The 24,096-nt window shown below is 37.1% G+C and overlaps 2 protein-coding genes across 2 annotated transcripts; one reads left to right on the top strand and one right to left on the bottom strand.

Moving 5' to 3' along the window:
* The first annotated feature begins 2,091 nt into the window (after positions 1–2,091).
* LOC133834652 (probable NADH dehydrogenase [ubiquinone] 1 alpha subcomplex subunit 5, mitochondrial) lies at positions 2,092–4,100 on the top strand. The gene is made up of 2 exons (XM_062264325.1): positions 2,092–2,494; positions 3,608–4,100. Exons 1-2 carry the CDS (start codon positions 2,182–2,184, stop codon positions 3,817–3,819), a joined length of 525 nt encoding a protein of 174 aa, XP_062120309.1. The 5' UTR covers positions 2,092–2,181; the 3' UTR covers positions 3,820–4,100.
* A 561-nt stretch (positions 4,101–4,661) lies between these two features.
* On the bottom strand, positions 4,662–7,933 carry LOC133834651 (pentatricopeptide repeat-containing protein At5g52850, chloroplastic). Its single transcript, XM_062264324.1, has one exon. It carries the CDS (start codon positions 7,846–7,848, stop codon positions 5,131–5,133), a length of 2,718 nt encoding a protein of 905 aa, XP_062120308.1. The 5' UTR covers positions 7,849–7,933; the 3' UTR covers positions 4,662–5,130.
* Positions 7,934–24,096: the final 16,163 nt, after the last annotated feature.

The raw sequence follows: 24,096 nt of genomic DNA, 5'->3' as shown, positions 1-24,096 counted from the left end.
ACTCAAATCCTTCCAATTCGGTTTTGTTCTTCATTACTCCTTCTGGTTCTTGGGATATTGTTAAGCTTAGCCATTATTTTTCTAAGGATATTGTTAATGTTGTCTTAGCAATTATTTTAACCTCTTTACAAAATTCTGATTCTTAATTTGGAGCCTAACTTCTTCTGGTTGTTTCACCGTTAAATTTGCCAATCGTTTGGCCAACTCTGGTAACTCTGTTCCTTCTTCATCAAACTCACAAAATACTAAGAAATGGTGGTCTTCCATTCGGCATTCAAAAATACCCCCAAAAATAAAACATTTTGTTTGGCGAACCTATAATCACTTGCTGCCTTCTACTTCTAATCTGTTTGCTAGAATAGTGCTTCAATCAATTGAATGTTTTTATTGCGGTGCTTAGAGAGAAACAGTTTCCCATGCCTTGCATTGTTCCAGAGCTCAAAAAATTTGGAAATTTTCAGACTTTGTTGATTAAGCACGTCAGAATTTAGACATTGCGAACTTTATATTGTGTGCATTTGACTGTATTTCTTTATCTCAATTTGAATGCATGTTATGTTTAATTTGGGGTTCTTGGAACTACAGAAACTCCTTGCTTTTCAGGAAACCATCTCTTCCTCTTAAGGATTTAGCTAACTGGACTATATCTTTAGCGCAAGAATATCAATCTACTCAGAAGACTCACACTCATAATTCAACAGGAAAAATCTCAAAAGCTAATGTTTCTTGATATCATCTTTCATCGGGAAAGCTAAAAATGAATGTTGATGTTGCCATTGATGAGAAGTGTAATAAAATAGTCTTCGGAGATATTATCAGAAATGATCAAGGTTCGGTGGTAGCTGGTTTTTCAGTTCCTACTACAAGAAATTTTAATTTTTCCTTGTCTGAGAGTAAAGCTCTCTTTCATGCTCTTAATTGGTGTAATATGGTGTTCATGCCAATTTCTTATGTGGAGATCGATTTCAAAGTTGTTGATAGAATAATTTATGTTTTTTTGGGGATATTTCTCCTTTTTCAAATGTTATTAATGAAATCAAAAACACATTATCTTTTTCCCCTAATATTGTCCTTTCTTATGTACCTAGACAAGCCAATATGTTGGCTCATAATTTAGCAAAGAAGGCTTTAGGGTTAGATGATGAGTTAATTTGAAATAATTATATTCCAAATCTTCTTTAACATTACGTAACTCTGTACTTTTAAGCTTTATCAATAGAAGTCACATAATTAAAAAAGAGAAATTAGTATTTTAAAATTTGAAGATTTTGAGGCCATAACAAACTTAACTCTACTCCACTTTGTAAACATTTTTTATGATGGGATTTCCGACAAAACATTTATTTTAAGTAATTCTGTATAATAATTTTGTTTTAATATTTTTGCAAAATGACATTTGTGATAAATCCTGCATCTTGTTTGATACACTCAATACTCAGTTTAAAGTTATCCACATCCTGTTTAGATGTTATTTTATAAAAAATTATCAAAAGAAAACCATTTAGCAAAGTAGTATTAAAAACATATCTATTTTCATGATTATTCTTTTGTGATAATATTAATTTTCATAGGAATGTAAAAACTGACATATTCACCAACAAATGTTTTTTTTCTATTTAAAAATAACACAATCAAAATTAAAGCATTTTAAGAAACAAGATGAACAATGATATTTAACTAAACATAATTAATTTATAAACTTCATCAAAGAAAGCCACCACTCTTAGATGGGATGGTAGATGTTTTGGGCTTTGCAATTCAAGGTAGCGGTAGAATACACTAGCTACATATTTATTATATTTTCCCTAAGGGGGGCTTTCTTTGTTGTATACATCTTTTAGTGAGCTTTGTATCGTTTACTTTCTTTCCATATGGACTTGTTTGATATTTAGGTTGGAATAATGTGTTAATTCTTACTTGAGCGTTAAGGATAATATTGTAATACATTGTTCTTGTAGTAATCTAAAAAAAAAGGGATAATCTATTTTGGGCTTCAGGCCTTCAAAATGTGGGCCCTTATATGGTAGAATTTAAATTGGCCCATCTATATTCATTCAAGAAAAGCCCAAAGGCCCATTCTCAGTATCGACCTTCTTCTCTCCAAACTTGAACTGTGACTGCCTGTGAAAGTCTGCGACACCATCCGAGATTCAGATCATCACCGAGAGAGACCCCAAAGAGATGTTCCTACGAGTGATCGGACGGCCATTATTGGCCAGAGTGAAGCAGACGACGGGAATCGTCGGTTTGGATGTGGTCCCCAATGCCAGGCAGATCCTCATCGAGCTCTACAACAAAACCCTAAAGGAGGTTGAGGCCATACCAGCCGATGAGGGTTACCGCAAGGCCGTGGAGCACTTCACACGACATCGCCTCAAGGTTTGTGAGGAAGAAGAAGATTGGGAGGTCATCGAGAAGCGACTTGCCTGTGGTCAGGTCGAGGAGCTTATCGAGGAGGCACAAGATGAGCTCACCCTCATCGGAAAGATGATTGGTCTGTCAATATAATTCCCTTTTTTAAACCCTAAATTTTTATTCTTTTTATGATACTTGATCTCTTGAGTATGAAATTGGTAGAACAAATAATTGAAATTCGAAAGTTCACTGATCCTGAAAATTTTGATGTATGTATTTGACCCGCATTACTGCGAATTTTTTTTTATATTTAGAAGTTAAAATTTATGAACGGAGGAAAAAGAGAACCTTGGGTTTATGTTAGATACTGTTGGATAATTTTGGTATGGTATTTTTGAGAAAAAGAGAATTGAAATTGAAATGGAAGTAGGAAATGAAAAAGGGGGTTAAGATTGAAGACTATTAGGACACCATTAGCCTAATACAAGAAATTTGGAGAAGAAAAATGGTGAAAATGAAATAAGATGATTATGCATGATTAGTCTCTGATATATTCTTATTCTGTGTTCTATTTTGTGTTAGACTTTAGCTTGAGAAGAAGACAAGTATATAAATGAAAATTATATGCATTTGCATATTTGGCGTTTCTCTTATGATTTGAAATTAATTGGCTGAAATAGTTGTAGGGGATTAATGGGTTTCTTTAGTTGCAATATTTCATTATTACATTTTGGAAGATCACATTCAGTTGTACAGGTTATGTTTGATCAGCCTAAATGTTGATTTCATTTAACATAGTTTGTTTTGTAGCAAAACTGAAATCACAACTTGAAAACCTGTAAATATGTGATCTTTATATCACTATGTTTGACTTAGAAGAATAATTAACTAGCAGATTTGATCGAAAAGTTCTATTGAGTTCTGATTTGAAATGATGCCTTGCCAGTTACCTTTGTTCTTTGCCTTTTTCTTAAAAATTGTGTTTGTGGCCTTGATTGTTTTGGAAGGATTTTTGTCAATGGCTGATTAAAATGTGTTTTGTAGTTGATTGAGTTTTGCAATTTGAAATTCTAATATGCGAGGACCTTTGAGTTTAAATTAGTTTTGCTTGAAGTGTATATCTCACTAGATTATAGTAGTTTAGTACTGTACTACCGTTGATAAGTTTTCAGTCTAGTATCCATTATATGCTTCAGTTAGTGATGGTCATTGGTGATGGGTTTCTCATTGTAATTCCGTGTTGTTTTTGCAGAGTGGGATCCCTGGGGTGTTCCAGATGACTATGAATGCGAGGTGATTGAGAACGACGCTCCAGTTCCAAAGCATGTACCTTTACATCGACCTGGTCCTCTTCCGGAGGACTTCTACAAAACGCTGGAGTCCCTTCAAGATTCTTCAACAAGGACCCCTCCACCGCCACTGCCAACTGCGGCCACTTATAGTGAGTCACAACCAAAGGAGTAAAGTAATAGCAGCGTGTATGTCCAAGGATCTTCTTCAACATTTTGTTTGTGTTCTCGTTTGAGTTTAAATCGCTGAACATGAAGCTTGAATTTTTTAATAATCTATACTTGAAATGGCCTCGCATCATCTTTTTTTTTCTTCTTTCATTGCTGATTTCTGCGCTTGCGGTGTATCCGAAACAAGAAATGCGATGCAATATTTGCTGGCTTTTAGCATATTTTCTACCTAAAAGTATGCGGCCAGGACAAGGGATCTTTATAACTAGAATTTATATTTGTGGATGTAGAGAGTAGTTACCTCATGAAACGAGGTATGCACAACATTTTATGTTTTTATGTAGAGATGTATTCCTTCGATAAGCGAGAGAGAGGAGATGCACCTTCCATTTTTTCACTGCCTGAAGCTTGGTATAGAACTAACTAATTTATCTCCAACCATTCGGGTATATTTTTATTTACCTCATTAATTGACTTCGATAGTAATATTTCATGATTTAATTCGTTAATGAAAATGAAGTAAAATGAGAATAATTTTTTCATATATGAAGTAAATTATGTTGTGATAAATTTTATGGTTAAAAAAATGAGATAAATGTGTAATTGGGCCTTTTTTATTAAATATATAATTTTTTTAAAAAAATAATTTAGCATGATATGTGCACTAAAATATTACACTGATGTGATTCTGCTTTTTATTTTTTTAAACAATATGTTTTAATTGAAATAAATTTGATTAGTTAAATAAATTAGTGTAATGTTTTGTTACATAATTTTAGTGTACATATCATGATGTCTTCTTTTATATATTTATAAATTAAATGTAAAATACTTGATGGTGTTCAGTCTGATATCAATCTATTGCTTTTACTAATAATACGCAAAAAAATAAAAAATAAAAGACTAGTAACTTTGGTTGGATTACAAATTGGGCAGCATAGAGTTCAGAGGACTCGTTCTAGGAAACTAGTGCACCTTCAAGTTCAGTCTCTCTAGTCAGTCATCTTCAGCCGAAGAAAAAAAAAGTCACAACAAAAGAATAAAGTTGTGCTAGCATGAGTCCAAGAACTTCCTTCAATATCCTATCCATATTATCCTTTTCCAGGTTTGGTAGATTGAACATAATTTAAATACTTGACTAGTGAGCCACTGACAATCAATGAATCAAAATAATAAACTGTTATTCTTTCTTCTTGATTTATGCTCTTGCATTTTGTTACCCCAAACGAGCATGTATTGATAAGGATAAGGAATTTTCAACTTTGATGAATTCTGACATGATGATCTCAAGAGAGAGAACTATCCAAGCAAAGCACTATTGTGTTTTTTTCTCTTGAAAACTATGTTCATAGCAGGCTCTGCACGAACACTTACCTCTCTTAAAAGCATGGATTCGGTTGCCATCTCTAAAAATTACATCCCTATCAATAAATCGAGTTAGCTGCATTATGAAGTCGTGACACTCACTGCAGATACGAATATCCTTGCTTATGTGTATAGCAGCCTTAGATGGAGTATTGAGAAGACCAAAGACTAATGCTAATTTCTCACTATGATAAGATGAACTTTCTGCGTCTTTAAATGAGTATCCTCGTCTCTTTAACTCCTTTGTAAGTGATAATATTTTGTCATGAATCTCAGTTATCTGTGGATGTGACCTATCTCCTGCGTTGAAGATATGAACTTTGTTCCTATTTTCAATCCAACATTGCCCGGGATTCTTCCTCACCCCTCTATCTTCCATCAGCTGGCGTGTCTTCTTGCCTAAGTTGGACCTACCCGATTCATCGTACAAGTTTGCAAGCAGCATGTAGAAAACTGGGTCAGATGGATCAAGTTCAAGACCTCGTCTTGCCATATCTTCAGCTAGAGTCAAGTTTCCATGGAGTTTGCAGGAACCCAATAATGTTTTGTAAATTAAAGGATCTGGCTTAAATGGCATGTTTTCAATGACTTCCATAGCGTCCTCTAGCTGGCCAGCTCGGCCGAGTAGATCCACTAAACAAACATAGTGACTGAGCTGTGGGGTTATACAGTGCTTATTTCTCATTGAATGAAAATAATCAAGGCCTAAATCAACCAACCCACCACGGCTACAAGCAAAAAGTACAGATAGGAATGTGATAGAATCAGGTTCCAATCCTGCTAACCTCATGTCATCGAAGGCAGAGAGAGCAGAGTTGATGTATCCATTTGATGCCAATCCAGATATTAATCCATTCCATGATACAACATCTGGATCTGAAATTTCTGTAAAAGCTCTGTGACCGTCTTTTGCATAACCACATTTCCAGTACAAATCAACTAAGCCGTTGGAAACTGAAGTGCAGCTGCTGAAACCCGATTTTATCGAATAACAATGGAGTTGCTTCCCAGTTTTAATTGCTGCTAAGGCCGCTGACGCAGACAAAAAACTTGATAAGCTAAATCCATCCATCTCAATGTTGTCGTCCTTCATGTGCTTGATGACATTCAATACCATTTCGTGATTTCCCAACTTGTTCATTTGCACCACTAAATTTGTGTATGTAACAATGTCTCTATGTTTCAGTCTTTTTGTCACTTGCCATGAATCATTTACCATACCTAGAGCAGCATAAGTATCTACAAGAGCATTTCCAACCACTATATCAGAAAATGCTTTAGCTTTAATTATGTATCCATGAAGCTTTAACGTTTGGCTAAGTGATTTATTGGTTCTACAGGCATGAAGGAGGACAACGAGAGTATAAGAATTTGGTTCTACTCCCATGGCTTGCATCTCTAGGAAAAACTGGAAAGAATCTCGTTCAAAACCATGATCAGCAAAACCGGCAATCAAAGACGTCCAAGAGATGACATCTGGTGAGGTTATTCCGCTAAAGACTCTGAAGCCATCTTCTACGAGGTTGGAACATTTCATATACATTTCAACAAGTGCATTTCCAACAGAAACATTAGCATCTAAGCCAGCCCTAAACGCCCGCGAGTGTATTTGCTTTCCCAATTCCAATAACAAAACAGTTGCACAAGCCTTTAATATGTTAGAATACGTGAAACTATTTGGCTTGATTCCCATGATCTCCATCTCCTGCAATGCAGAAACGACCTCCTTGATTTTCAAATCACTAGTGAAACCGGAAATAACAGAGGTCCAAAGCACTACATCATATTCAGGTGTCAGATGCAAGACCTTAATAGCTTCTTTCATCCTCTGGGAACTCGAATACATATTCACAAGGGCTGTTTTCAGCATCAAACTAAGAGTTATTCGCCGAGTTATCAAATGGGCATGTAGCAGTTTCCCATAATATGACCCTATATAACAGGAAGCCTCTAAAAGTTTCACAAAAGTGAACTCGTTTGGAGGAACTTGGGCATTGATCATATCAATATAATGTTTCAAAGCCAGACTCCATTTTTGAGCTTGGAGGAAGGAAGAAATCATTGTTGTCCAAGTTATAGTATTACCCCTATCCATATTTCTAAAGACATTATGAGCTTCCTCGCAGTAACCACACTTGGAATAAAAATCAATCAAGGAGCTAAGCAAAACTGTGTTAGACTCTAACCCAAGTTTTACAATATAGTTGTGAATGCGAGTCCCCATATCGAATTCACCAAGGGCAGAACATGATCGTAAAACACTAGAGAACGTAAACTCATTCGGGTTTTCCCCCGAAGTAATCATGGAATCAAACAATGCAAGGGTTATACCATGTTTCTCACTTCTTGAATAAGCAGAAAGTAAACCAGTCCAAGTTACAACATCTCTATAAGGCATTTCATCAAACAAGTAGTGTGCTTGTTCGGATCCAAAGCATTTAGCATATAGAGACAGTAGATTGTTGCTTAAAAGCATGTTACCTTGAAGACCCAGTTTGATAAGTGGGCTGTGGACACATAAACCTTGTTCCAAGGACTGTGAGTTGCATGATGAAACAATCCTCAGGCATCTTTCTTCAAAACTGTGTGTTTCGTTTCTGTTGAACAACCTGTTCACTTTCAGTTTCAACAAGGCTGTGAATAATTGGTGGTCTTTCACCTTACACATTTTTATTTTATTTGTCAATTGTCAGTGTTACTAAAAGGAAAAGAAAGAAGCTTTAATGTGTATAGTTATAGTAGTTTACTGGGTTATTTTGTCTACCCCGCTGCAAACGCCCCCCTAATTAAAAATAGTATAAAATTTAATTAACATTAACATTTATTAATATTTTTAGTTTTTAATTTATTAAAATATATTTGTGTACTAGGTAAAAGCCATTTTGCTTAGTTTTATTTAGATTATTAATTAATTTATTTTTATTATATTCTCCTAATTGTCACATAAATTTAAATAAATAAAAAATGTAATATATTATAAAAGAATGACATAACATATTTAAAAAAAATTAAACCAAAACTGTTGACACAGTTTTTCGCCAACAATAAACTAAGAAGTCTAAATTACATAATTAAGCTTTGTAGGAAACCGTACGTAAATATCACACTAGAACTTTTATGCAGTTTAGTGATTAAAATTCACCTTGTCCACGAGTCTATGTTATTCTCTTTAGGGTCTCTGGAAAAATTATTTAAGACAATTTTGACAGAGTTTTTGCATACAAAATTCGGTACATTTATTGTTGACCACGTTTTTGGCCAACGACGTGTAGACGTCCAAACGACAAAAATCTTCAAGAGAAATAAACGACACAGATGATTTTTATAGTGATTCAGCCCCAATGTGTTGGTAATAGCCTAATCCACTTAGAGTTGTGATTATAGATCTGCACTTAAGATCAGATGAACCTGAGTCAACTGAGTTTCTTCAGTGCAGATTACAATAATACAAGTAGAAAAATATAGAGTTTTCCTCTAGAGAATACAAACTTTATCTCTATTTTCTCTCAGAAAATGCCCTAAGAATGCCTCAAATAACAGTCCCCAAAATCTCAAAACGAGAGAGTTTTCTCAGCCCCCAAAAGATCAGATCCCCAAATGATGTCATAAGCCATTTATTTATAGGCTCATGGATCGTACATAAATATCTCCCTTTTACCGAGTCATTTGTTCTTTCAACAGACTTTAATTAATAAAATATAAATAAATCTAATATTACAACAATATGGCTATTATTCTGGGATATCTGAGAGATTCTCGCGCAAGCCAAGACCGATTCTTGTTGAAGCCGTTTCTGGGATTTTTTACGTAGCCCTGCTCTGTCTAGTCGATCCATATCAAAATCAAGCTGGTCAACCAAACCTTCACTGGGCAGGCATGCACTTGGCTGGGGAGACATGCACTTGGCTGGGCAGACATGGTCATGACTGGTCGGACAAGGTCATGCCTGGGCAGACAATCATATGACTGGTCGGACAAGGTCATGCCTGGGCAGACAAACATGTGACTGGTTGGACAAGCACCTGACCGGGCGGACATGACGCTTCTATTGCCACGTCATCGTTTTCAAATTTTGGGGATAACATTTATCAATCCATTTCCTATCTACTTATAGGGGTTCAATGGACAGATTTTGGTATATGTTCAATATTGGGTAACTTACAAGAATGAGTAACTTCTCAAACGTACAAATAAATACCTTAAATACATTGATTGCCTCATATTATACATTAATCAGGCAAGGGTTACAATATATTAATTACGCATATAAAGTCTCAGAGTCTTCAGGAATTCAAGCTAGTGTATTTCATGTGTCAACAACGAGTTGAATGAACACCATGTGAGCTAGAGGTTTATAGGCTAAACTGATCAAAGCATTGAGACGCTCGAGCTATGCTTGTAGCACCTGGAGATATGGCTAGATGATCTCATTGATGTCTTGTCGACCTGCGGTTGACCCGAGATACCCATTTTAGAACTTGTACCGCATTCTCGAAATATGGATAACCTTATTAAGTGCTTGTCAGCTATACCGCGAACTAAAAAACACGTCAGTTGGGTCTTGGTAGAAGCTCTAGCCCCAGGAGCGCCCTTCTTCAGAACCTGCTGACTCTTGACAGCTAGACCAGAAACCTCTAAGGTATTGGCTAGGTCCATATCGACCTCTACAAGATGGCCAAGATAAGGTTAGATAGATTCTAATGAAACTTAGAAAAACTATAAGCAAAAGAAGAAAAACCCTTCCCTCCGAGCTAGGGGGATGAGACTACAATAATTAGTTCTAGATTGGGGACCGAGCTGGCTATTGGGGGAATCTCTAATTCTTGGAAAACATGAGGTGGAGAAGACTCTAGTAAAACTACATTGGGTACTCTTTCAAACCTGAGCTCTTCATCTAAGCTCGGGTCATACTCTGGCTTCCTAGTGACGGGAAAAAAGTTACCAATATCCAGAGAGATCCCAGGTCGAATATTCGTACCATATTGCTCAGAAAAGGTGATCCTAATATGTAAGGTATTATCTATAATTACAATCATCTTGGGTAGGCTAAAGTCATGATGAAGGACAGACGAAGAGTTCGGGTCTGAAAGAGTACCCAACGTAGTTTTGCTAGAGTCTTTGACACCTCCTGTTTTCCAAGAATTAGAGATTACCCCCTCCTGTAATTGACCATAATGTTGGAAGGAGGACAAGCGGATCCCACATGACCAGGTTCCACAGACATAATCATCCTAATGTAAGTCACTCTATTCGAACCGCAACCCCGAGCTAAGTGTCGTCAGAACTGACCCCCAAGAATGACCACCCCACTCAGAATCACAAGAACGAGCCAGCGACTCATGTTGCCAGAACTAAGCCCAATCAAACAGGGTGAGCAGGGACTACTTCCAGACGTACAGGAGTTCCCCCGAATCCTCCAGCACCAATCCGACCAGGTGGTCAAGTGTAAAGAAATGAGGAGGCATTACCACCAGTTTGGGACATTGGAGTGGATGATGGGCGACCTAGATTGGTGCGCATGATGGACGACGGGTGTCCTCGCTGATAAGGCACCCACCATCACTGATTCGTCACCCAACAACCCCCGAGCGCAAGGGAATACACCAGCTCATGGAAAAAGCTGAAGAAACTCTGCCCACTGAGAGGTTACATATGTTTCATGATCTCAGGATACTGGAATTCAAGTTCGCGTGAACGACCATGCTCAACGACCTCACCAGTGGATGGTGAGCTTTGCTGAAGGCAGCTATTGGATGGAGAGTCATCATGAGAGAAGGTCGGAGAGTGTTCGCAATACACACTCTCAAAGGCAGAAGAACATCCTAAGAAATCATCTAAACCCAGCTCAGAGTTTTCCTCTAACCATCAGTCCGACCTGTGCGATCACTTAAACGCCCAACAAGGATAACAAGCTCACACCAACGATCTGAGTTATAATCAGACTATGGAATACCCTTCAATGATGCGTAATGATGGAAATGCCCCGATTAATCGAACTCAAGATTGGAGGGATGAGAACCCGAATAACGTGTAGCTTGGGATGGGAGCTGATAGTCAACTCCCAAATAACCCAGTAGTGAAGGATCCAACTCTTGAGCGGCTTGCTATGATGGAGGAGCAGATGAAGTATCTCCTGTATCGGAGAAATCAGGATGATTGCGATTCTAACGTAGAGCTCGAACCTTTCGCTTCTCATATCGATGCAGCTTTGTATCCAATAGGTTTCAAGATGTCGCATCTTACTACCTATGACGGAACGACTGACCCATCAAACCACATTGGGACTCTCAATACCCTGGTGAAAGTGCATAATGTTAGTATCAACTTGTGCTGAGTCTTGTTCCCATCCACACTGACAGGAGCGGCCAAACTGTGGTTTAACAAATTTAAAAAGCATTCAATCACCTCCTAGCAACAATTGTCGTCAAATTTTAAAAAATAATCCCGAGCTGCAAAAGAAGTACGGGTGGAGGCCAATATAAAACAATAGCTGGGTGAGTCTCTCAAACCTTACATAAACCAATTCACCAACATAGCAGCTCGAGCTAGAGACACTGATGACAGTGCCAAACTCATGGCGATGCGATCCAGAATCGCTGTGGTAGGTGAATTATGGAAAGAACTCCAAAGGAAATGAGTGAAAAATCACCGAACTCAAGAATGGATAAACCTTAAGGAGGCTAAATCCACAATGGCTGGAACTAGTCAAATTCTCACTCAGCCTGCTGGAGTGGTAGCAAATACTGCAACAACAACTCAGCCTGTTACCCATGATAACCAAGCGGGAAACAGTAACAAGAGGAAGGGAACTAATGAAGGCGACCGAGCAGGGTCCAAGAAGAAAAAACATGGGGAGAATTATGCCTCGATATTCATCGCGTATATCAACTTGACGGATACACGGGAAAACATATATCTAGCAAATTCTGCTCGTCTTCCCTGGAAAAAGCCAGAGCCCATGGAATCAACGGGAAAAAATATTCATCCAAGTACTTTTGTTACCACAACGACACTGGCCATAATACTGACGACTGCCATCAATTGAAGGATGAGATTGAGACTCTCATTCGAGCTGGACCGTTAGCACAGTACACCCAAAATTGGGTAGCTCCCAACTAGCCAATCGTGCAGAATCCACGACCAGCTCCAGGAAAATCCAGCGAACCCACCACTAGCTATTTCAGCTCCAGAAAACCCACTCATCCCTCTTCTTGTTGAGGGAAGAGATATTGCCACAATCGTAGGTGGACCTCATTTGGAAAACACAAGCAATGGGGCCCAGAAAAGGTATATCCAGAAGCTGAAGACCCGTGATGGTGCAGTATTCACTTCTAAGCATCGCTTATCAAAGCAATAGAAAATGGACAAGCAGCCTATCATTTTTATGGAGGATACAAGCCATGTCCAATTCCCACACAATGATCCGTTGGTCATAACCATTTAGCTCGCAAACAGAAGAGTTCAGAGAATCTTGATTGATAACAGGAGCTCCGTAAACATGCTATTCAGGTCCACTCTAGAGAAGATGGGACTATCAGTGACGGACTTAAAGACCTCCTCCACAATTCTATACAAGTTCTCAGGAGAAGGAATGGCAGCCATCGGAACGATCGAGCTTGTTGTAACCATTGGTGATGAAACACGAGTTGTGGCGAAGATTCTCGAGTTCATTATCATAAATTGCCCGACTGTCTACAACACCATTTTAGGGTGACCAGCCTTGATCGTGTTCAAGGCCATAACTTTTGTTCGACATTTGGCTATGAAGTTCCCTTCACCCACTGGGATATGCACAGTAAAAGGGGATCAACTCGCTGCCAGGGAATGCTATAGCATATATATGAAGGGAAGATCACAACCCAGGCAGCAAGCCATGGTAATAATTGAGGAGACCAAGGACCCCCGGACAATGGTAATCACTGAATGGGCGGAATAACCTTAGATAGTAGAAATTGAGGTCGCCCAACGAGAAGAAATTGACCCAAGAATAGGCGAAGATCAATCTGAGCTCCAAGCCCTGGAAGTGCAAGAGGAGGCAATCTTCGATCATGAAGCAACCTCAAAGGTTGCAAAGATTGGAAAAAATCTTAGTGCCGAATAGAAAAGAAATATGATTGAATTTTTTAGGAACAACCTCAATGTCTTCACCTGGTCACATGTCGATATACTGGGAATCAGTCCTAGCGTGATCATGCACACACTAAATCTGGACAGAAACATACCCGCCAAACAACAAAAAAGAAGGTTGTTGGGAAAGGAAAGAGAAGAAGCTCTAGAGGAAGAATAGTTCGCCTCTTAAAATGCAGATTCATTAGGGAGGTGAAATATCCAGTGTGGATAGCCAATCCCATTCTGTTTCCAAAACCTAACGGAAATTGGAGGACTTGCATCGACTTCTCTAACAACAAGGCTTGCCCAAAGGATTATTTTTCTTTGCTAAGGATTGACCAGCTTGTGGATGCCATGACAAGTCACAAACTCATGTCTTTCATGGATGCATACTCTGGATATAACCAAATCGCGGTGAACCATGCAGAACAAGATCATATCAGCATTATACCAAGCGTAACATATATTGCTACAAAGTCATGCCATTAGGGCTAAAAAATGTTGAAGCTATCTACCATAAATTGGTAAATAAAATGTTTGTTGACCAGATTGGGAAGAATATGGAGATGTACGTCGATGATATGCTTGTCAAATCAAAGTCCGCAATAAACATGTGTCCTGCCAGGAAGAATGTTTCGTTGTACTGAGAAAGTACAACATAAAGTTGAATCCCCAAAAATGTATCTTCAGGGTTTCATCGGGGAAATTCAGAGGTATTGGCTGATGGAAAGGAAATTCTTCTTCGTATTGCACAATTGTGTCTTGAATTGATTGATTTTGGCTCAAGTTCGAGTTGTGTAGAATTCTTGCAGAGCAGCCATACAAGTGAGAATTGGCTCGGTCATGGACGAAAGTAGCCATGAAAGAAGGAGTTGATCTTGAGCTTCCCAATCTTGATAGGTAAACGAAACCTTGTTAATGGAAAAATCTGCAATGGAGGCATATTTCTCAGGAATGGAATCTTCATCAAAGTAACTTGTGAGACGAGGTCCTTTGATTGTGGAGAGAACTTGATGCTTCCATGGAAGGAAGTTGTTATCATCGAGCTTGATTGAATGAGCATGCTTAAAGTTGACTGTAGCTTTCTGTGGAAGCTTGGGCAGCCATGGTGACGAGAGAAGGAAGAAAAGAAGTAAGGAAAGAGACGAAGGGATCGGCTTATAAGCTTGAGAGCATTGATACCATTATAAGACTAACTAAACAGAACAAATCAGTATAGAGAGGAATATTATTGCTTACCAAAGAATGAGTACAAGATGTTTATACAGAGTACGACTAAGAAAACTGATGTAACTAACTACAACAAACTATAACATAATTGTAAAGAACTAATAACAACTCTAACTAAGATGTAACTAACTACAACAAACTATAACAGAATTGTAAAGAACTAATAACAGCTCTAACAACTCCAACTAACTCAGTTACTGAGGTGTCTTAACAGGACATTTGTTGGCTAACACTTCTATTACAACTATTTGGCCCATAGACACCATTAAACCATCATTGTTTACATCTTTAGTTTCCACAAAAATAGAAATAATGAAGTCACGTGCTAATGAATCAATGATTTTAACTTTTCAATCGTCCCACATCATCAATATTATTTTTGCTCAGCCTATTGATGGAGTTGGTTTCTGTTTTCTTTATCCATAACCTCCAAAAATTCCTCACAAACCTTCTATCAACACTTTTTTTTTCTTTCACTTCTTACAGCACCAATAAACTCTTTTTTTATGCCTATTCTTTTAATTGATGAATCACTACCCTCGACATTCCACGAAACTATTGTTATCCCTATCTCTTTATTGTATCTTTTCATCTTCCAAGTTCTGTAAGTTTTACAACCCTTTTCTACATTCTACCTCGTATTCCTTGTTTGCCTAAAAAATTAGTTATGCTTTTGGAATTAAATGGAAACTCATTTGATTTATCTGATCTCAAATTTCACCCTAATTTTAAAAACTACCCTTATAAATGACTACTCCTATACTAGGCATATTTATTATCTTTGTCTTTGAGTTATTTGCATAAAATAGTCCTTGATTGTGGCTTATTTACAACCCTCGAGTTTGTAAAAAAAAAAAAAAACTTCATATCGCAAAGTATTTTCCATCAATAATTTGATGTCTTCTAGTCGATTGTCCAATATTCCTCCAAATCCAAACTTATTGATGTATCTCTTTTAGCTTTTGAGTCACTATATTCTAAGAAGATGTTTGAAAAGTTAGACTATTTGAAGTCTTATTTTTTTATCAAGAATGTGAAGATCTTTCCTCATTTATTATATCATATAATCACCATATCTTTTCTTATTTTGACTTTTGCAAGATACCCTCTTCAATTTTTTGCTCATCAAACTTTTCTTTTTCACTATTATCCTCCTTATCATTATCTTCCCAAATAATATTTTCTCTCTCAAACGTGATTTATGATCTCAAGTATCTTTTGTAGAAACACAGAACCACAATGAACAAAGAGTATGAAAATGCTAATTGAGATCAGCTTAGCAAAAGCTGATCAAACAATTAGAGCTAAGTCTTTATTTATAGACAGAGAGTTTGATTACAAAACAGAATCAAGAAAAGGAAAACCAACTAACTAACTACCTTTAACAACTAACAACTAACTACTGAAAAACATAAAGAGGTTAGGTGTTAATATCCCCCCTCAAACGAAACAAGGAGACAGCCATGTGAAGTTTGGACTTAAGGTAGTTAAATCTCTCTGTAGACAAAGACTTTGTAAGTATGTCGGCCACTTGATCAATGGATGGGACAAAACGAACTGCTATCTTTTGTGCCACAATTTGATCACGAACAAAGTGTAAATCAATCTCAATGTGCTTCGAACGGGCATGAAACACAGGGTTAGCCGCAAGAGCAGTAGCACTTTGATTATCAACCCATATCACAGGACATCGATTCATGTGAACTTTAAGCTCAGATAACAAAGATGTGATCCATTTTAGTTCAGCAGCAGTGTTAGCTAATGCTCTGAACTCGCTTTCAGTACTTGAACGAGCAACAACTTGCTGCTTTTTAGCAGACCACGATATCAGATTTCCTCCCAAGAAAACAACATATCCACCTGTAGAGCGTCGATCATCAATACAGCTCGCCCAGTCCACATCCGAGTAACTTTCTAGAACCATTTCAGTAGCAGGGCGAATGACTAAGCCTTCTGAAATGGTACCTTTGAGATACCGTAGTAGCCGTTTGCAAGCCTCCCAATGACAAGTAGTAGGGGCCTTGATGAATTGACTGAGTTTATTTACAATAAATGCCACATCTGGTTTTGTTAGTGACAAGTACTGTAGAGCTCCAATTGTACTTCTGTATAGTGTCATGTCTGAAAATGGTTCACCTTCAGCTAAGGGAAGTTTAGTGGCAGCACTAGTTGGATTAGGGGAACTCTTTGCACCTTCCATACTAAGCTTCACAAGAAGATCAGTGATATACTTAGTTTGAGAAAGGAACATACCAGTTGAATCTCAAAAAATTTCCACCCCCAAGAAGTAATGAACTTCACCTAGATCTTTAAGTGAAAAATGTTTGTTGAGATCAGATGTGAGCTTGTTTATTAGAGTCAAATCAGGTCCTGTTACTAGTATGTCATCCACATACACTAGTAAAATGAGTAGAGAAGTTCCTGAGTTGTAAACAAACAATGAGGTATCAGCTTTTGATGCTGTGAAACCCCACTGAAAGAGACAATTTTTCATCTTATCATTCCAAGCTCGTGGTGCTTGTTTGAGACCATAGATAGCTTTATGCAAAAGACACACATGATCTGGTCTTTCTGGATCAACAAACCCTGGGGGTGGACGCATGTACAGTGTTTCAGTTAGAGATCCATTAAGAAACGCATTGCTCACATCAAGTTGTTTGACAGACCACTTGTGAGAGACAGCCAAAGAAAGGAAAATTCTGATTGTTACTGGTTTTACAACAGGGGAAAAAGTCTCTTCGTAATCTATCCCTGGTGTTTGTAGGTATCCTTTGGCCACAAGTCTTGACTTGAATCGATCTAGTGTACCATCAGCATTCAGTTTTACTCTGTGCACCCATTTGTTAGCTATGACATGCATACCAGATGTATAGGGTACAAGAGTCCAAGTTCCAGCAGATTTAAGAGCACCAAATTCATTTTTCATGGAGGCAAGCCACTGAGGATTCTGTAAAGCATCTTTGAGACTTTTGGGTTCAGTTGGGAGAAGGGACTCTGGCAAAGGATGCTTTGTGGCCATATATGCTTTCGGCTTGACTATACCACTCTGTGACCTGGTTCTCATCGGGTGAGTTCGATTTGTAGCAACATCAAGTGAACTTCCTGAATTGGATTGTAGAGGAACCTGTGGTATGGCATCTGAGACATTTTTGTGATGGGGTAAAGTTGCTGCATTGGTAGTTGTATTTTGAGTAGGTAATGGAATAGGAGATGTGTTTGATGGTACTGTGTTTATTTGTATTTCAGGGACAGGGTCAGGGATATGGTGTTGAGGTGAAGTGAGGGAAGGACAGGTCTGAAAGGGTGCAGCTGTAGGAAGTTGAGTAGTGACAGATGGAGATTCTGATGGAGTTGGATTGACTTGATTTGTCTCAGTACCATTGGGAAACATAGCAGTAGAAGAACCAGGATTAGTATGTGATTGAAAGCATGATGTTGTAAAGCTAGTAGTAGGAACATTAGTAGTTTGAGAATGTACCTGAGCTGTAGCTTTGGGAGAGAGAACACCAGGGTAGTGGCTTTCATTAAAGACAACATTTCTAGCAATAAAAATCCTTCCTTGAGCATTCTCACACAAATAACCCTTGTGATATGATGAATACCCTAGGAAAAGACATTGTTCAGATCTGAAATTCATCTTATGAGAGTGATAAGGTCTGAGATGTGGAAAACAAGCACACCCAAATGGTTTCATCATAGCATAATCTGGTGAAGAACCAAACAAACACTCAAAGGGACTGATATTGTTGAGAGTTGGAGTAGGCAGCCTGTTTATAGTGAAGGTGGCATATTGAAAAGCATGTCACCAATAAGAAAAATCTAGGCTAGATTGTGCAAGAAGTGTAAGTCCTGTCTCAACAATATGCCTGTGTTTCCACTCTGCCCTACCATTCTGCTCATGTGTGTGAGGACAAGGATGAGAAAAGATAATACCTTGATCAGCTAGAAATCTCTTAAATGGTGTGTATTCGCCTCCCTTATCAGCTTGAACACCTTTAATTGGCAATCCAAATTGTTTCTCAGCCATGCTTTTGAACTGAAGGAACATGTCAAGTGCTTGAGACTTAAGGGACAAAGGATAGATCCATGTAAATCTGCTAAAATCATCAATAAAGTGAATATAGTATTTGAATCCATCTTTAGATTGTATATGAGAGGGTCCCCAAAGGTCAGTATGGATTAGTTCAAGAGGTTGACTGGCACGGCTTGTGGATAAGGGAAATGGTAGTTTATGATTCTTGCCTTGTTGACAGGCATTGCAAAATTGCAGTGTCTTGATGGATCCAGTATGGGGCAATTTAGGTAGTAATTTGCTTAGTGTGGATAAGGATGGATGACCTAACTTGCAATGCCATACATTGATATCATGAAAAGGGGAAGCATAAAAAGCAGAAGGCAGTGGAAAAAAGAAATTATCTTTATTGATAGATGATTCAGTACAATGAGATATAGCATTATTGATAGTACAATTACTAGACTCAGAAATACAATTTGGACTTTGAACTGAATTGGATTCCGTAGCAAGAAGACACTGCAGAAAGGAATTGGATTTTACTGAACCATCACTCAGCATGTATAGGCCATCCTTACGCTTTCCTTTGAGGAGAAGTGCACCTGTTTGCTTGTCCTTAACAAAACAGCAGTGTTTATGAAATTCAAGAAAAATTTCATTGTCATCAACAAGTTTAGAAACACTGACAAGATTCTTAGTTATGGAAGGCACTTGTAAAACAGAGTGTAATTTTAGAGGACAAGATGGATTATAGGATGGAAGAACAGAATGACCAACATGGGAAATGAGAAGTTTCTTACCATCACCCACTGCTAGAGTCTCAGTTCCAGTGTAAGGCTGCTGAGTTTCAAGATTAGCTGAATCGAATGTAACATGAGCTGTGGCCCCAGTGTCAGCATACCAAGAACAATCGTCACCAAAGTCTTGAACCAATGTTGTTGAGTAGGCTTGAGGATCATACGCAAAATCCACCTCTGTAAGATGAGCCCTTGCTGAAGGTTGATTAGACCTTGGAACCACCCAATTTTTGTCAAAACGATAGTGACAAACTGGAGCTTTATGGCCTGTTCTTAAGCACATGTGACAGATGACCCTTTGTTGATTGTATCAAGGATAACCCCTGCCACGACCTGAGAAGGGTTGAGACATTTCAGGTTGAGGATTCTTGGAGTTGGCATAAGGTCGAACACCACCTGATCTGCCATTTCCAAAAGCAAGATTAGCTTGCATTTTGATAGCAAGATCAGACATGGATTGGTGATGTTCCAGTCTGCTTTCATGGGAGAGAAGCAGAGCCTGAACTTCTTCAATGGTCAAGGCATCACTTCTTGACGTAATACCTGAGACAACAGAATCAAATTCTGGTCCAAGACCATTTCAGAGCTGTAAAATTAAATCTTGATCATTAATAGGGGAACCAACAACACTCAGAGCATCAGAAATGGATTAAATCTTGTCAACAAACTCAGAGATAGAGAGACTTCCCTTTTGAATGTTGGAGAATTTTCCCTTGAGTTGAAGACGTCGAGCCTTGGTTTGGCTAGCAAATTTCTGTTCCAGAGCTTGCCACACAGCAAAGGAGGTGTTGTAATTGGCAACAGATGCAAGAATACTCTCCGTCATCGATGAGCGAAGCCAGGAAAGTAAGAGTTGATCCTTCCTCCGCCATTGAGCATACTCAGGATTTGGTATTCTAGTCACAAGATTCTGGGGTGGAGGAACTCCAGTGAAGAGAATCTCATCAAGATCGTGGCCAATTACAGTTGGAACCACTTGAGATTTCCATGACAGAAAGTTTAGACGATCGAGTTTGAGAGTGAGAGAAGAAGTGAGTGAGTTGGAGAACGGATTCCATGGTTGAGTTGGAGGAGCAACAGAAGTAGTGGCATTCGCCATTGTTGCAGGAGCAGGATCGGTTGTAGAAGACGACATTGACGTTAGTCAACGTCTCTGATACCATGTAGAAACACAGAACCACAATGAACAAAGAGTATGAAAATGCTAATTGAGATCAGCTTAGCAAAAGCTGATCAAACAATTAGAGCTAAGTCTTTATTTATAGACAGAGAGTTTGATTACAAAACAGAATCAAGAAAAAGAAAACCAACTAACTAACTACCTTTAACAACTAACAACTAACTACTGAAAAACAGAAAGAGGTTAGGTGTTAATATCTTTGGCGGTTGTCCCTAAATGATCTTAATGTCTGAGCCTAGTCACGCCAAATGAAAAATAACCCATGTTTTAATGAGTTTGGGAAATGACGACCTATTTTAAGCTTTACTTTTTATATCTATTATTGAGAGCAAGAACATATAAATATTATTTATGAGCTACACCAATGTTTATGGAGGGATGAAAACATCATTTTTCCATCTCTTCTATTGCCTTAACAACATCTACTTGCCTTTGTAGAATTATCTTTACCAGAATAACAAATATTTGACGTTGTATATTTGTATAATTGTATTTGTTAAGATTTGTTAAATATAAATGTATATATTCATTTCGTATCTTGTGTTTTTATCAAAATACAGACTTCATACCTTATGTTTTCAATAATGTTGATAATTTAAATTGTACATACTTGGTACCTTGTACTCAAATTTGAGCAATAAAATTTTATCAATATGACCAAACTGCTATAAATTATATGTAATTAAGTAATTCAATTTGAATTTAAAACTCATATAATTGAGAGCAGTTTGGTCATATTGATAAAATTTTATTGATCAAATTTGAGCCTAAGGTACCAAGTATGTATGATTTCAAATTACAAAGTACCAGATGAACATTATTAAAAACATAAGAAAACAAATCTGTATTTCGATAAAACACAAGTTACAAAATGAGTATTTATCCTAAATATAATGAGTAAGTATTCTTACATAAGGTAGTGTAAAATATTTAATAGTTTCACTTAAGTTGAAGTGAAAATATGAGTTTTGTAGTGGACATCTATAATTGACTTTTTTTTTTTATCTAATGTAATACAATGAGGTATCCAACCATCTCCTAAAATTTTGGAGTCATTTGGAGGTGTTTAAGGACATTTTTGGACACCTTGGCCAGTGAGATGACATGTCATAGCTTATATGGCCACATGTCGCCTGCTAGGTGGCAACATGTCGTTTGGTACTGAAAAATTAATGTGTGTTTTGGCTTCAAAAATGTGTGTTTAAAAGATGTTATTCCATTTATTAGTCCTAATGATTGTGCCTATACTATAAAATGAGTTCTTTAGAGTTGTAAAGCCTTGATCATGCCTTTCAACTGTCTCTAACCCCTCCCTCTAGCTTTCTAAGAACACTCATTTTCTCCAAGAAACTCACCAAGAATTGCTTGGCTTGTGTGAGTTTCAAAGTCTTGTTAAATCTCACTTCTCATTCTATCTTGGTGAAGCTTCAAACAACTTTGAGAATACTTGGAATATAGATTTTGGACAGCAATACTCCTTGTATACAAACTTTTTGATGTTTCCCTAAGTTTTAAGACTCAATTGTTTAATTCAAATGTTGTATCTATCTAAAACCCTAACTCCGTGAGATAAACTATTTTAATTTTTTTGAGCTTACTATTATATTTTGTGATTTTATCTTTGATAATTCTATTATATTTTATTTTAAGATTCTATTTATTTAGGTGGTATAATTACACTCTCAATTTTGTGTCATTTTCTAGATTATGATTTAATCTTTGAACTTCCAAGATTTGCATTCATGCATGTGGTACGGGTTTTTATTATTAAGTTTATTATTATTATTATTCATTATTGATTTAGAGTATATATAACATAAATTCTCAACAGTATTTACCATGATATTTTCTAAAAAATTATTTTGTCCTGATATAGTAATTCAACACATGTCATCCTTAACGCTAATTTATCTTAAACCTTCGTTGCGATTGATAAGCTTTAACATGCTCAAAATCCAATCAATGCAATATTCAAGCATTAAATTAAAATTCTACAATTATATTTTGTCTTTCCAACTTGTTAATATGACAATAACGTTATTAATATTAATCTAGTTATTGTTTGGACTCAATCTCCCATGCCATTGAAGGTTGTTTCTCTTCCATCTTTCCTTTCTATTTCTCTCCATGTGGAATTTTACTCCTTCCTTCAACCTGTCTTTTTTTATAACCACATTGTATTGGATACACTATTAAATTTAGAGGAGTGCTAAGGAAATTTTCTATTGCACTTTCTTTTACATTTTCCTTTATCCATACATGACATGTGGATATTATTCAATTTTTATATTTTAATATTTTTTTAAATCATTAATGGAATCCATATGTCATTCTCTTAAATTTAATAACATGGAGTGTATTTAGCATTTCTCTTAAATTTATACTTATTTCATTTAGTTTGAAAATTTTCAAACAAATGTCCATCACATGATAACTTAATTGTTTTAGGATTAAATTTTCTTTTGTTCTCTCTCATTTGTGCTCTAGACAGATAAAATTTGGACTTAGTAATGCTTTTATCTGCACCTATCTATCCACTATAATGATTCCCAATTACCTTAATAACATGCATATTCCATAAGTTTAATAGGGGACCCTAAACGGTGAGCGAGGCGGGGACATGGGTCAATTTCAAACCCGAATGTTAAACGGGGCAGGGACGGGGATGCACTCCCCGCCCTGACGGAGCCCCGTTTAATTTTTTATTTTTTTATTTTACATGTTTCTTTATGTAATTTTGTAGCATTTTAGTAACTTTTTTAAAGATTTTTTATTTTATTTTGGACATATTTAATATTTGGAGTGATTAATATAGTGTAATATATATTAATTTTAGGTAATATACCTTTGTTTATTTTATTTTTTAAATAAATGGGTACCAACGGGAATTCTTCGCCCCACCCCCGACGCGGAATATGCGAGGATGGGGAATAAAATGGTTAACTGGATGGGAGCGGGGGGAGCACCCCCCATCAATTACCCACCCCGTTTCCATCCCTAACTGTGACCATCATTGCTCGCTGGTGGTTCTCGCCACCCGAGCCTACCTTAGCATAAAAATTTGAAACCAGCCTCTTCATGCAAATGACGCGTTGGATTGTCGTATTTGAAGGGTACAGAAACCTGGTATTCTTCTGAGTGTCTCAAAAATTAGCTGGATCAAGAAATGACTTGCCATTGTCAGCTCTTCCCATTTCCGTGGCTATAAATGCTGCAATGTAATGTAAAAATGGTTGGTTGGTTAGTGAGTCAAAAACTGTTTACTTCTAGAAAGCATTCACTCTCCATTGTTGTAACTACCTCAAGAACAGAATCAAAACTCAGTGTAATTGTCTTGCTGGTTCAAAGTTTATCATAAATACAATTGACTAAAGTGGACGTAGGCCATCTTTTTAGGGCCAAACGTGTTGGGATTAGTGCTATTTATATCATATGTTTTGAACAATGTTTTATGAAATAAATAATTGAAATTAACTTTTGCATATATTGTTTGTTTATTATTATTATTAGAATAATATTATATAAATATCATAAAATTCTCAAATTCGTTATTATGACTACAATCTTGTATTGGTATGAGAGGATTAA

Source organism: Humulus lupulus, chromosome 5 (genome assembly GCF_963169125.1).
Source record: "Humulus lupulus chromosome 5, drHumLupu1.1, whole genome shotgun sequence".
Classification (NCBI taxonomy): Eukaryota; Viridiplantae; Streptophyta; class Magnoliopsida; order Rosales; family Cannabaceae; genus Humulus; species Humulus lupulus.
The sequence above is the reverse complement of the archived record's forward strand: the minus strand, read 5'-3'. Positions and strand labels throughout refer to the sequence as shown.